Here is a 14,785-nt window from a genome sequence, read left to right on the forward strand (position 1 = left end):
TTTTGCTCTGTAATGGGTTCTTTCTAAGTGTCTGGGGGCTCCTGCTCAAGGACAACATCAATCATCAGCCACACGATCTTAAAACTTTTCATGAAGGCGACAGTGAGAAACATCGCTGAAGTGAAGGGGGAGGGGTGAAGATTCAGAGTAAGCAATACCGAACGGATGAAAATACATAGAGGCTGCAAAAGGTTGGATGAATTGTGATCAAAGATCCTGACAAGAGCAACTGTCATGTTATGAACCTGGCAAAACACTGTCAGTAGAACTGGTGTCTGACGCGTAAGCTGGTGAGCCTCATGTGTTAGGAGACATTGGTCAGGTCAGTTATTGACTGGGTTATCTCCACAGCCTCCCTGACCGACTCGAAGGGAAGAAGGAGCTGCCTCCGACTCAAAGTCTTCGTCCGGCCTCAAAGTGAGTCGACCTGATCGCCACAGCAGGAGCCATGAGCGCGATCAGCTTCAACTAATCTCTCCTTCTCCTTCTCCCTGTTTCCTACAGACAACTGTGTGAGGAATTCTGGCAGCGTGCAGGAGGGAGTCGACTTCAACGACAACTCACACAACTCTCTAGAACCCAGAGGTGTGTAGACTGCATGTGCGTTACTAGTGTGTGTGTGTGTGTGTGACACGCAAGGAAAGTTTTCCTGTGAGATCACATGTGCACGCGTGTTTCTCATGTGCGTGTACCTTTTTATTTCGGTCACTGCCGTGTGTATCTGTCTGTGTGCGTCGGCATGTTTTGCCATATGTGTGAGTACCAAGTCTTGACCAGCCAAGTGTCTTGTGAGGACATTTTGGCCTGTCCTCACAAGGTTTAGAGGGTTATTATGATTAGGTTTCAGTTTGGTTCAGAGTCCTGGTTAAGGTTAGCCACGTGTTTGGGATGGTTAAGTTAAGGGTGAGAGGCTGGGGAATGCATTATGTCAATGAGAGGTCCTCACAAATATAGCAAAACAAAGGTGTGTGTGTGTGTGTTCATTTTTGACATGTTTGTATCAGAATGTGAACCATGTGTCTGTGTGCGTTTGCATGTGGGTTTTTGTTTCCGTTGCATCTTGATTTTTGTCTGCCTGTCTTTTTTTGTTTTTGTTTTTAGTTTTGTTTTATGCGTTTGTGTGCAATCATCAGGAAACACGTGCGGAAATTAAAAAAAAAAAAAAAATATATATATATGCAATAAAAAATATAGAGATATTGAAATATGGAAATAATAAATTCAAAGTGAGAACATGTAAAATTATGAATGTAAAATGTGTAGCGAGATATTAGCGTCTAAATATGTGTAGGTTTTAGGACATATAATATATAAATTAATAATAAATAACAGTAATCAAAATTAATGCAGATGTAGCGAATAAGCCCGATGGTACAAAAGTGTATTTTCATCTGGGTTTTCTTTTAATATCTGAGCAGTGTGTGTGTGTGTATGAAATTCACACCCGTCCTGTTTCCCTCCACAGACGACAGCAGTCACGAGTCGCCCAAACCTCGCCGTCGGGACGCAAACTCAGCCGTCCAGCGACAAACTTCACTCCCTCTGCTGAGCGCCGCGCTGCTGCTGGCCTCCGCCGTGTCTTTATAGCGTCTTTGAGGCGTCCGCCTCGAATGCACTGTCCTGACTGGACCACGGGCCGCCCTGCTCTGCAACCCCTCCCGCCAAGGAGCACTTTAAAAGAAAAAGATAACCACTGACAATCTCTTTGAATGAAAAAAAGAAGATGTGAGAGGAAGAGACTCGGACACTCGAAGCCTTCGACATCGCTGAGTTACACGCCTTTTACTGAGACTCGAGACGATAAGGCGCTCGCTCGGACTTTCTACTGTTGACAGAACGCTAAGTGTGTATAAGCACACAGATTCACACAACACACACACACACACACACTCCAGTCAGTCTGCTCTTGTGTTTAAAGAGTGAAGAAGGATTCGTCAAAGTTTACAACATGCTCTTCTGTTCACGTTTCCTCCATCAACATCCACATCAGTACCAAGAAGATCGTTGGATTACTCATCTCACATGGGCCAAACATAAAAGGAGTTGTTGCTAGGAGACAGTTGCCGGGGCCACGGGGGCAGGCCTTTCGCAATACAACCTTCTTCTCAGGTTAAAATAGAGTTGCATGTATTATCTGCGGAAGACGCTCATTGAGAAGTAAACAAAAAAAAAGGCACTGATCCGTTAGTTCTGGTTAGAAGTGAGTGAGTTTGTCTTTAATAAAACACCGTTGTAGCAGCCGACATGACATGGGTGTACAGTATTTACGTAGATATTTCTCCTATTTATTGTGATGTTTCTTCGGTTCTCTCTCTTCTGGTTTGTAAGTACAATAGCTAAGCAGGAAAAAAAAGACAAAAAAACATCTGGTACAATCAAGACATACACGGTTCTTCAGTTGAAACTAAGTGGTTTTTAATTATGTTAACAAGAAAGAAAAGTCTGATGTGATGTCAGGGTGTAGAAATCATAGCTCATGTGTGTTTGTCTTTAACGAATGCCACAAGCGTAGATGTAGTCCGCTATTGCTTTTGTGAATCACTGTCATGGTAACACATATTGTATATAGATGAAATGTTTATTCAGGGATGTGTCCACTTTCAAACCCTTCTTGTTTTTATTTTTTCTTGAAGTCCAGCAGCTCACGGTTTGGTGAAGTCTGGCCTCAGATGTCCCGCGGTTAGAACCCAAAACTGGTGCAGCGGGGACGTGATGGAACAAGAGACTGGGGCACCTTTTATAGTTTTTGGGGAATGGGTTGATACTGAGTGAGTTTTCTTCAAACGTCTGCACCATGTATTTGCATCACTGTGTCACACTTTTCTTGGAAGGCATTTGAGTGTAAATGTGAACGAGTGTCAGAGTTTGCCGCCTGATGACTCTGGGTGTGAGAGAGCCTGCTGGATTAACATTTTCATCTCAGTTAAGTGAAGACAAATGACTTCTGGATCCCAACAACCTGTCCATGCTTGGATCATATTCGCCTTTTTGCCGGGAATTGACAGCCGTTCAGAGTCATCACCCTGAGTGTGAGTGTCTCCTGTGTCGTGTTGGAGATTCAGCAATGGATTATGAGTGGAATAACTATCATTTTAACACCGGCATCATCATGAGCGTTCTTGCTATAGTTGACCAGCAGTGGGAGCCGGCTCTTTCTCACCTATATTAATCGATCAGACTGTAGCATCACTTCCTGGTAAATCGTCACCTGCCCGTCACTTGAGCATCTGCATGTCACTGTGTTGTGAATTTTCACTCATCTTTTTATGAGCACATGAATCAAAAATCCCCGAATAATCTGAGCAGCTCGCGGCACTCGCACTGCTAGTCTGGTACTAAAATGTCCGTTTCACCCAGTTTATAGAAACAAAGCGCCACAGTGATGGATGTCAACAGATCAGTTACGTTTTATAATTTACATTTTCTTGAAAGCTTCTGTGGAAGGATTCAACGCCATCGACGACTTTAGCCCACCGATTAGATGCGTGGATACCGTGTATCCAAAGATGCTCACACAGATCATTTCTCTTGAGAAAAAAAGGCCATTGTTTGATATTTACAAAAATGCTTCTGCTTCTTTTGTACTGTACACTTTTCTATAACTCCGCATAGACTCCGTCGCCACTTTTATTCCAGTTATCTTCTCTGTCCAAATGTTCAAACTTAGTAACATCACATCCAGCTTCTAAGCTGAAGAGGCAGTGGACTCAAGTCGGTGCAGAAGCTTGAAACAACAGGAGGTAGTTCTCGTGCAGTTCATATTTACAGAAAAGTCTCGGCCGTTTCATGCTGCCAGAATCGAAACACCTTCTGTTTTGGTTTGTCTGCTTTTCACCCACTGGAGCGTCAACTGTTGTTGCTTTCAAGCTCGATTCAGAAGCTGTACCTGTACCTTGTGCCTAATGATTCCCGTCTTCTGTTCCTGCTCAATCCCACACAAGACTTTTCTACAAAGATGCCATTTTTTTGTATATACACGTGTTTGAGCAGCTATAACTAACTGCAACAAAAAAGATTTAATAAATATTTCTTTGTCGTTGAACTCATGCAGTCTTGGTTATTGAATGTTATTGACGTCTCAAGTCAAGAAATGTTTGGAAAATGCATTATTCCTGTCAGAATGTTTGGAGGATGAGCCGTTTGGTTACAGGTTTAAAAGGGGAAAATAAAAGTTGTTCTAACACTCACTAGTTGAACATGAAATATCCAAATCTCTCCAGTCAACTCCCATCCTCAGTGTGATTCCATGTCTGGAATCTAATGACACAAGACTGCAAGGTCATTTGCACTGAAGACAGGAAAACACGTCGCCTTCACCTCAAAATGTTTATGTGCCTGTCTGACCATTCAAGGTCTGCGACGCATCGCTGGCTGTCTGTTCATGACCATGCCCCGTCAAAAGGCCTCTCTAATCTGACTAGTCCCATTACGCACTGCGGCAGCTGAAGATCATTTCACAACATTTTCCAAACTATTGATTTTGTAACACTAACTACATGGTCAGCTTCTGTCACTGTTTTACCCTCTTAGTGAACAGTTACTCTGACTTGGACTTGAGCAGAGGTGGGCAATTAAATTTCCTAAGGGGCCAGATTATATAATGGTAATGTTGGTTTGTTGTGTTTTATTTAATTTAAACCATATTCCATTTCCTCAATGTGTCGCATTCATTTCAAAATCTACTTTTAATTCTGATGTATTTAAAGGGACAAGAAATCCCTCTAAAAAAAAATGTAAAAAAAAACAATGCAAAAATGTCAGAGACAACGTCAATTTTACAGTTTTACTCTGACTCCTGGAGGGCCACATAAATACAGTGAAAGGGCCACATTTGGCCCCCGGGCCGCACTTTGCCCAGGTCTGGACTAGAGAGTTAGTCATCTATTTTAGAATGACTAATGTTTGAAGCTGTGTACATTAACTTAGAGTCATTGAAGACAGAATCAGGTGCATTTGGTTTTCTTTGTCTTGTTGTAGTCCGACTTAGCTATAAGGTTGTTTGCTGTACAGTTTGTTTATCATTGTTAATAGAAGGTGTTCAGAGTGTTCAACAGCACATAAATTTAAGTCATTGTCTTCTGGAGGAAACAGCTTCCTGTTCAATATACGCTGCTTGTGGGGCACTGGACAAAGTGCACATCAGCTGCAGCCAATCACAGACCTGATGCTCACGTAGCTCCAGAAACTCATCCAAACAGCACCCTAAAGTCTGCTGCCTTGAGGGGCGCTTTGCTACAGCATCTCCAGTTTTGTGATAGAAATTCCCCTTAGATTCTGTGAGAGCTCTTCTTCTACTTCCAGTTAATGCACATAATTGTTTAGATTACATTAGTTTTAGATGGTCTTTAGAAAGTACTGTTGAACAGAGTACTAATATTAGTGTTTAATCCTGTGTGAATGTGAGTCTGGCACAGCTCTCCCCTAGATTTTTTTTTGTGGCTGCCACTGTATATAAGTTACAACAGAGTGTACAGAAGAAAAATTAGTATATTATTTGAAACAATATTTACTTTTACTATATATTTACTACAAGATTTACTTAATACATGCTTTTTTAAATAGAATAAATAGTGGAAAAAGAATAATCCAAATAGCAAATGGAAAGAAAAATTACAATATAATTTTTTGTTGAAAATAATGTGGAAAAAATACATAAAATGAGACATTCACATCTGCGGAATTTCTAAAGAAATAAATGCCAGAATTAATGTTGCCAGCTCGCATGTTTTTACTAACAGCATTTGTATTTTGGCATACTTCATGTGGGAGCCAGAGTACCATTCCAACTCCAGTGAAGAAGGTTGCTCCCACTGCCTTTTCACATGCTCACGGTGCTTGTGCCACTGCTGGATCTGAACCCACCTGTCCAGGCAGAATAAGAGGCCAAGGTGAAGCCCTCACGCTGCAGTAGTAGTACAGCTTCACACGTATCACATATGAGGCGTGAGAGTGGCCACATTGAAACGAAATGTGAGAAACTGTTTTGTCTTTGGGCTTTTATCGAGTTCCATGTTGCTGTCGGTGTATTGTGGGAATGTCCTGAGCCGCACTTCCCACTGATAAAGCCGATCCTATCTGAGTGTTGAGTCGGCAGGGAAACTCACTTCCTGTTCATTGCTCAGCTCACAGAGGGTCTGCTGTGGAAATTTGACTTTCATCATCATCTCACAAAGTGCTCCGATGTAAAACTGCAAGTAGCTTGGTGAAAAACCTGTTGGACAGCTGGCGCGATTGAAGGAAAAGATTCCGGGGGATACAATAGATTTCCAATGGAGCGGGATTTCCAACCGAGAGTCTGCCGTGCTGCTACATAGATCAGTCTGGGGGACGTCTCCTCGCAGCTAATAACTCGGACGGATATAAAACGCCATGTTTTACAGAAAAGCTTTCAGGAGTAATGGAGCACACGCAGCTGTCTGCCACCACAAAGTTGCCATGTCACTCAACCATTCCTGATTCTCAAGCCTCCTCCTGCTGCCAGAGTCACACAAGGGTCAAAATGCTGTACACTATTTTACACTGCCAAAGCTCTTAATAATCATGTTGAATTGTTCAATTCAATTACATTCTTCTCATGACCGATGCTCTTTTCTTACTGCTCTTGTCCATATAAATAAATATTATTTATCTAAATAAATATAATTTAATTTATCTGAACAAATAAAATGAGCTATGAGGCGGTGTCTCTGCATGTGTTATGGCAAGCTCTGGAGCTGGACCACAGCTCAGGTTGCCAGCTGGTCAGCTGACACCATGAATCTCATCTCACCGCTCATTAGACCCAGCAGCACACAACCGACTGTCCCCTCGGCTCCCAATAGCTTCAGCTTTAGATGGACCAGCTTCCAATCCTACATGGTCAGCAGGGTGGTGAGGTCGGCGTGACGAGTGAGATTTGTTGTGTGACTTGACTCTGGTCCCTCCATGACTCTAGTCATTTGCATGACTGACATTTTACGATCCTCTGCCACTGTCGACACTGACACATGCGTTTCCTACGGTCCTTGAATGCTTCATCACAAGGTGTGTGTCCTGTGACGGTGGGTTTTTGTCGGCAAAAAGAAAAGATCTCCAAAAACAATGACAGATAATAATGCACCGCTAAAAAATACCTTGTGATAAAGTGCCTTTTGTATCATATTTAAATATACATACACATAATATTTACACATTTACATAATATTTACCAATAGTTTTGTTACCAAATTATTGACAGCTTACAAAGATCCTCCAACATGAAGTGAAAGAATATTTAATAATTAAAAACTATTACAGTTATTATTATTCATCATTACAAATATTAAAGTATAATAGTATGATTTTCTTATTTAATTCATATCAGTAATGAAATTTAGGTGAAATTTAAGACTGTCCCGCTCAACCCTCACCATATATAATGTGGCCCGTAGGAAATTCAATTGCGTAACTATGTGGTGGTACAGTATTTTACAGAGTGGGAGGCTAAATTTACTCTTCTGATATTAGTTCTCAAAACCATCACCGAAATTTGCTTTTCTCCTTGAAGGATTCGCTCTCTTCCTCCAGTCTATTTTTATCTTCCTGCACATTGAGAGATCCTTTGTTGACCTTTATCATCTACATTTGTTGGAAAAACAAGTGCGACTCATGCATTGTGTAGATCTTAGAATACAGTACGAAGCGAACCATACTTGTGTTGAGCTTGCGTGGGCCACACACTATAAGATGGCTACCCGAGTTTAGCCCCCAGGCCTTGAGTTTGACATCAGTCCTATATAGATTAGGGTAAACAGGAAGCCGACTTTGTTTACCTCCTCTGACTGGTTGCTCACCATCACCTCCAGCTTGTACTCCGCGGTGTGGAGCTCATCCTTCCGGATGAAACCTGCAAACATTTTGTTTTGTTCTGTCAGCTTCCTAGATGGATCCATTGTGTTGCAAAACCGCTGGAGCCAATCTGGGTTAAAGGATGTCATGTGGCAGGGTTCATCTGTTTATTCAGCTCAGTCTGTTGGTTTAAACACGGCAATGAATCAGTAGATCAAAATATATTCATCAAAAATCGCACCCTGTATTTGCTTCCAGTGAGATGAGCATTAAATAATATGAACTCAACTGATCTGATGACGGGATTTCAAAGTTTGAGGAGAATTACAGCTGCAGATTCACCTCACAGAAGTGACTGCTGTCATCCCATGTTATTGTTAATCCTCAAATAATCTCAATTAATCTGGCAGTCATGTTCATCGCCAATGTTCCCTGTCGCTACTGTTAATTCATGTGATCTAGTTCAACCTAAAAACCCAACAGTTTTGACAGGTCGTGTGTCGTCACGGCTCCAGACTGAGACGCGTAACAACAGCAGAAAAAATGTTTTTTTTCTCAGAAAGCTGCACGCAGTCGCCGGAGCCCAAGGACAAATCCATTTGAGGAATCATGAGGAAAACTGCTGCTGGACGAGTGCAGTGCAGACATCCAGGGACAGGCCGTATTACTACTCTCCCGCGTATTCCCATTATAGAGACCACACAATGCCAATTCTCCTGCCCGCTGTTAAAAACGAAGCGCTATTCAGTTTTATGTAGGCCATCTGTGAGACCACTCAGAGCTCCAAATAAAGACCGAGCGGAATAGAACATATTCATCGCTCGCTTTTCCGGCTTCAGCAGAAGAAAGCTGGATGGCTGTCTGAATGGAAGGGGAGAACAGACAGAGAGCACTGTGGATGGTAGCGCTAACTAAATGTTTTATTCAGACTCATGAAAGAGGCAACAAAGGAGCTGCTTATTACTGCAATATTGTTCAGGTAACATCATCTATTACGGCGTGAAGTGACAAATTCATAAGCATAAATGGTTCTGCTGCACTTTGTTTTGGCAAAATCCTCCACAAATTAGTTCAACAGCATTTGATAATTAATAAATAATAAAACTAAAAATGAATGAAACCAGGAAACATGTTAAAACAGAAGGATAAAATGAATAAAAATAATCATAATTTTAAGTAAGCAGATGAATATTAAGTACAGAAAACTAAAGTAAACTGAATAAATGAAAATAAAAGGAAAAAAGGCAATTGTGAATGAACATGATTTTATTTTTTTTCAGGTAACTTTTTTGCTCAAAACAATTTTGTCTTAATGATCTCTGAGCTAATATTTTTCCAACATGCAGAACATTAAAATACTGAAATTAAGTTACGCACAACATATAGCAAGACAAAGAATCTTCAAGCAGTGACTTGTTTTTATGTATTTCCACATGGAAAACATACAAACACATGTAAACTAAAATGACTATTTGATCTGTCGTCTTGATAATATTTGCTCATGTTTTTGTCGATGTTCCCTTTGTGTTGACCAGCGGGTTCAGTAATGTTTACTTCTTTTGTATTACGTATGACATCTTCCTTGAATACATACCTATGTTTCACCCAGCCAAATAGCTGCGTCACCACAGCTCCAGCGCTAGAAAACACTGAAGTGTTCTTTTGTGTCACGCTGAGCTTTGTCATTCAAAATTAAGACACATTTCCAAAACAGCTTGAAGGAACTGAAATCACCACGCATGTCACTTGTGTACTGAATGTTCCGTTACGCAACAAGAACAAGAAAGAAGTGGGACGATGTTTGTGTGTTCTCCCTGCAGACACCTGAGAGCACACTCACACACACACACACACACCTTCCTACTACGCTGTCCCAGGGGTCCGCTCATAGACAGGACACACACACACACACACACCAATAATTTTGTCTGCAGGAAGTGAAACTACCCGACAGTGACAACCCCATACGAGGCTCTCTAATAAGCATGTTGCCTTGAAACCAGCATCAAGATTATTCAAGTCCTATTTGTTCGCCGTATAACAAGTGCTCATGTTAGACATGCAACATTAACATCATGAGAAGAAATGATAAGAAATAATGGTAGCCATGTTGTTGTCGTAATGTAAAATAATTATTTTAAAAAATACTGTAAAAATAATGTCATTGCTATAGAGTAAGAAAAAAGGAAACAAATGTGACATATGTGAGCAAAACTATTAGTGAGGAAGATAAAATAATAATTTAACTTAAATAATAATAATAAACAATGCTGTTTGATGCTGAATACAGGCGAAACCATGTCTCTCATACGAATGTTTTTGATTCCAAAATGACAACTTCCTGTTTCGCAGAATTGGACACAGTGCGCTTTTGTTTAGAAGCTGCACAACCTCACTATGGGCCGACCTTTTGATCTCTGGAGGGAAGTTGTCCTGCCTCCCATTCATGTCGTTGGTCCTTTCTTCCACGGCAGATCGATGACGGCGAAGAAGAATGTAAGACGCCTCACACTCTTTCAAGACGACGTAATAATGAGACTCTTCTGGCTCGGCCCCTCCTGACCCGTGTGGGGCCAGCCACAGGTCAGTCCTCGCCGTGATTTATGTTCCACTTTATCAGGCGTAATGACTTCTCACAATTAGGTGGAGACACGCAATCGCCATGTCAGCGCTGACCCTCACTCACTCACACACACACACAGCTGCCTCTGAACGACGACAGGCTTTTCTGCATTTAACGGGCGGAAATCTCTGTTTTGGGCAACAGTCATGGAGCAGGAGAAGATCGACCCCTGCCAACGTGCCGTTGAGCACGCTGCGGAAGGCCTGTAGATCGCATTTCCACATACCTGAATGGTGTATGGGTGTGACTTGAAAGGGAGCGGACTGAAATCTGTAGGTGTTTGATCTTAGTTGGACTCAAAACCGAACAGAAAGAAAGTGCTGGAGTGAGGTGGTGACCTCATTTCTTTGATACACTTGGCTATAAAATCATAATTTAAAGACTATCATCATTCTTTTGAAGGTTTATTCTACTCATTTTAAAAAATGTTAAAACTTATGCTTATTGTTTTGTTTTTTTTAAGAGTCGTTTTTCAGGGCTAAGCACTGCAAGCGATTATGAAATAATAATTTTCAAATGTAATAGTTGGAAATATGAGCTTTAGCAAGGACGGGTCTCATTCAGCGTTTTTCAACCGGCGTGCCGAGAGAGACCAGCGGGTGCGCTGTGACATTATGGAACCATTAGAACATGTTGACCATCTACCAACATGAGGAGATCACATGGATTCACTCTCACTCTTTCTATGCACTATAGATCTATGTTGATGCGCTAATTCGTCCGCCAGAGCTGCTCTTCTCACACACACTCACAGAGAAGAAGCCGGTCAAATGTGCAAGTATGAGTTGTTTTTAAACGTGATGAGCCTCTAACTTGACCACACACCTTCAGGAAGGAACGATGGAGTGTTCCTTGTCAGACCTGTTCCTTATGAGCCTCTGGAATTTTCAATGAACAAAATGTTCCGCAGCGTAAAAAAGGTTAAAAAACACGGGTCTAATTGAAGTGTGGAGGTGAAGAAACGCAACACATTCTCACTCCGAAGGTGTAGCGACTCTCTTCACGTGTGCGTCCTGTGTTGACAAAGGAGGCAGCCCTCAGTGTTGCATGGTTTCAGTTGAGGCACATGTTGCACCTTCCATGGAATACGCTGACACTGCGGTATACCATTTATACTGCTACATCCTGAGCTGCTAAGGATTGTGGGTTAGCGCAGGGTAAACTTTTATGTCTCTTAAGTTCCTGAGAAGGTGATGTGCCTTGGCTTAAGGAAAGAGCCTTCAAACAGCCTCGGGCTTGGTCCAGGGTTCCTCTGAAATCGAGCTACCAAGAAGACATTGGATGAACATCTCCACCAGAGAAGAGACTTCACTGGTGAGAGTCATTTAAAACAGAATATTAGATGTAATCACAAGCCATCCGTCTCCACCAAAGATAATTAAAAGTCAATTTTATTCAGCAGACGATAAAAACAATGTTCTCGTTTCAGTCGAAGTCCCTCGCAGAAGATATGAATATTTAATGGTACAAATCACTGATCAGAACTTTGAAGAGCACCATGGAGGGAAACATGATGATTTGTTTCTCATCATGAAGAAGTCCGCCATGATTCTAATGACACACTGTCACATCAATAGGTTTGGAGGTTTTCTTCAAAGACGCCTGATGACATTGAGCCATGCATCACAGCAGTGGCCCACATATCAGGAGACAATGGCTTCTGGATGAATGTTTAACATCGTCATTGCTGTCGCTTCTGATTTATATGACAGTTATGGACTTGATGGAGATGCATGTTTCTCCAATGACGCAGCTACGAAATAAATCCAGGTCTCTCTGGTTAACTAAAGAAGGTGTAAGTGCTCGGGTGAGTCACCGTTATCGATGAGCCCCACTCTTGAGACCAGGAGAGACGCCACATCAAAGCATACGCAGACTTATATTAGCAGCCATAAGAAGCTTTGACTGGGTGGAAGTTTAGTCTCGAACAGCTGTGTCAAAATCGAGGTGTGTGGGCCATGACACATGAGTGGAAATTCTACACTCAATGAGGGAATTCAGTGGGCAAAATTTCTATCAATCTGCAGTATTGACAATGAGAGATTAAACATGTTGATAGGACACGTATCTTTGTAACTAGTGCACCAACAGAGGTCACTGAGAATGCCACACTCTGTGGTGCTGACGCCACTGGATCCACTATCATGATGACGCTACAGAGTAAGATTCAAAGATCTATAGTGTTTCACGGTATATATTAGTTGGGATAGTAGATGATCACTTTTATTTTGTGGAAAATTGTAGCTGAAAAAATTAGGTGAATCTGGGGAATTTCCTGTGGCATAGCTGCTGATCTTTCAGGGCACATTCGGGTGCTGTGGCACGCTGGTTGGAAAGCACTGCTCTAGATTGACAGGGGGCGCTGAGCGGTCAGTGACGAACATGGAAGAGCTGCCTATATTTAGTGGCATGGCATGGCACAGCGCGGCATTCCTGGTGGAAACACTCTCATAGACCAGCAGTCGCGGCACTCCCATGTTCATGGCGAACTCAGTGTCACTGAGAAATGCACGGTAAGATTCTTCTCAGCCCTATCGCCCCTCTTCCATCTCCGTAGCATGTCATGGAGGAAGAGATGCATCAGGTGCTGTCCACGCTTTTCTCAGTTCTCCCCAGGTCTGCTTGAGTGATGGTATCTCTGAAGAATTTAATAACAGCAGCCGTATTCCAGCGGGACCAGAGCAGATGTATATTAGGAGCAAATAAGTCATGTCAAACCGGGCTGGACTTGCGTTGTCCTACCGTGACTCACTCTTCCTAATGCTATTAACCACAGACTGGCCTTTCCTCAAACCCCAAACATTAGCGCAGCCATCGCTCGCTGGACAGATGAAGATGATATTCAGTCATAACTCACCCAGTTATGGTGGAGGCGACGCACCCTAATCATGATTTAAGGTGCAGGCTCTGACAAAGACAAACAGTGACCTCACTCTTGACATGGGATGCGGCTAATTACATCACAGAGCGGCGGCGAATGGAGCCGGCTGTCGCTACACCAGGAAGTAGCCGCTTGCATATGTCTTCCATATGGTGCTGCCAGCCCCCGGGCTGCTGCTGCTGCTGCTGCTGCTGCTGCTGGAAACAAGACGAGACTCTGCCAGTGAGAACTTCCCGGGGAGCCACATTTGGAATCGCCTTTGATCACCATGAAGAAGCAGGAAAAGGCGCCGACTGACGATCAACCAAGTTCATTCGTGATCATCAAAGGTCTCCCGGAGCGCTCTTTAACTCTTTAACTCAGTGTCAGCGCAAACAAAAGCGCTTCCATGGTCGTCCTGTAATGAAGTTCTCATGATGGAGGGAAGCAGTTTGGGGGTCAATACTTGACATATTTTCAGCCCTTCCACTCGCCGAATGTGTCATATTGTGTTTACAAACTTCAGACACATCAGATCCATCTGCGCATGCACAGGAGGGGAGGAGTCATTTGATTTGCATGATGATGATGATCATGATGATGGGATGTTTTGCCAATTTCCATCACGTTGGCTTGAAATCCGAGGTTATGAGGGGGTCACAGGCTCACTCATCTTCAACGCCGTCCCATGTGAGCAGCAATTTACTGGAGATTAGATCAAACTTTATTGATCTTCCAGCAGAGAACTCATCCACCAGCTGGCACAAAGTCCTGATCCTGGAGTTGGTGGGTGGAAGACTGAAAGTCTGAAAGCACAGGAGGCCATGTTCCTTATTTGACCCTGCTCCTGCCATTCATGCCTTCCTGTTTCCTCCCTCTTTGCTCTGGGGACACCTGATTTTGGGGGGCGTCAGGGTGGTCAGGCCAGAAACGTTGAGGAATGCCCCGCGAAGATTGCCGCGACCTGTTTATTCAGAACATCCTTTGAGGAAGCTGCAAACGTCTTTACGACAGCTGCCCCACCTTGCTCTGGACACAACCTTGCGAATTCCTTCTCCAGACCCTGACTCTCTTCTCTGTGTTTGGCTGCTGTTCTCAACCAGCTCTGCGCCTTTAGCCTGTCCCTGGAGCACACAACACAGTCCTTTATGTTTCTGTCCATTGAGTCAAAGCTCATGAGCATACTGTGGATGGGAGCAGATATTGATTGGAGTCTGGCTGGACTCCATGACAGAGACTCTTGACCGGTTCTGTCACAGCACGCAGGGTAGAACTCAAAGTTAGACAGTCTTAACATGAAGGTCCGGGTCCAGGAGTTTATAGTGCTGAAGGGACAGACAGACAGACAGACAGACAGACATGAGTCATGAACAGTGATATGAGAACTGGGCTAATCTCATAAACGGTCGTCAAAGACAGAATGACACATTCATACTTTTGTACAGGTCAGTTTGAGTCTGGTGATGTCTGGCTGAAGAATGGTTGTCCACACAACT

At 42.9% G+C, this 14,785-nt stretch overlaps 1 protein-coding gene across 1 annotated transcript in view; it reads left to right on the forward strand.

Moving 5' to 3' along the window:
* The window catches only part of LOC128752509 (ephrin-A5b-like), a 47,610-nt gene extending 43,609 nt beyond the window's left edge, over positions 1-4,001 (forward strand). The window contains exons 3-5 of the mRNA XM_053853785.1: positions 352-417; positions 505-585; positions 1,466-4,001. Of these exons, the coding sequence (XP_053709760.1) occupies positions 352-417; positions 505-585; positions 1,466-1,587 (269 nt within the window). The 3' untranslated portion in view covers positions 1,588-4,001. The remainder of the gene's footprint in view (positions 1-351; positions 418-504; positions 586-1,465) is intronic.
* The last annotated feature ends 10,784 nt before the right edge of the window (positions 4,002-14,785 follow it).

This window comes from Synchiropus splendidus, chromosome 1 (genome assembly GCF_027744825.2).
Source record: "Synchiropus splendidus isolate RoL2022-P1 chromosome 1, RoL_Sspl_1.0, whole genome shotgun sequence".
NCBI classification, from domain to species: domain Eukaryota; kingdom Metazoa; phylum Chordata; class Actinopteri; order Syngnathiformes; family Callionymidae; genus Synchiropus; species Synchiropus splendidus.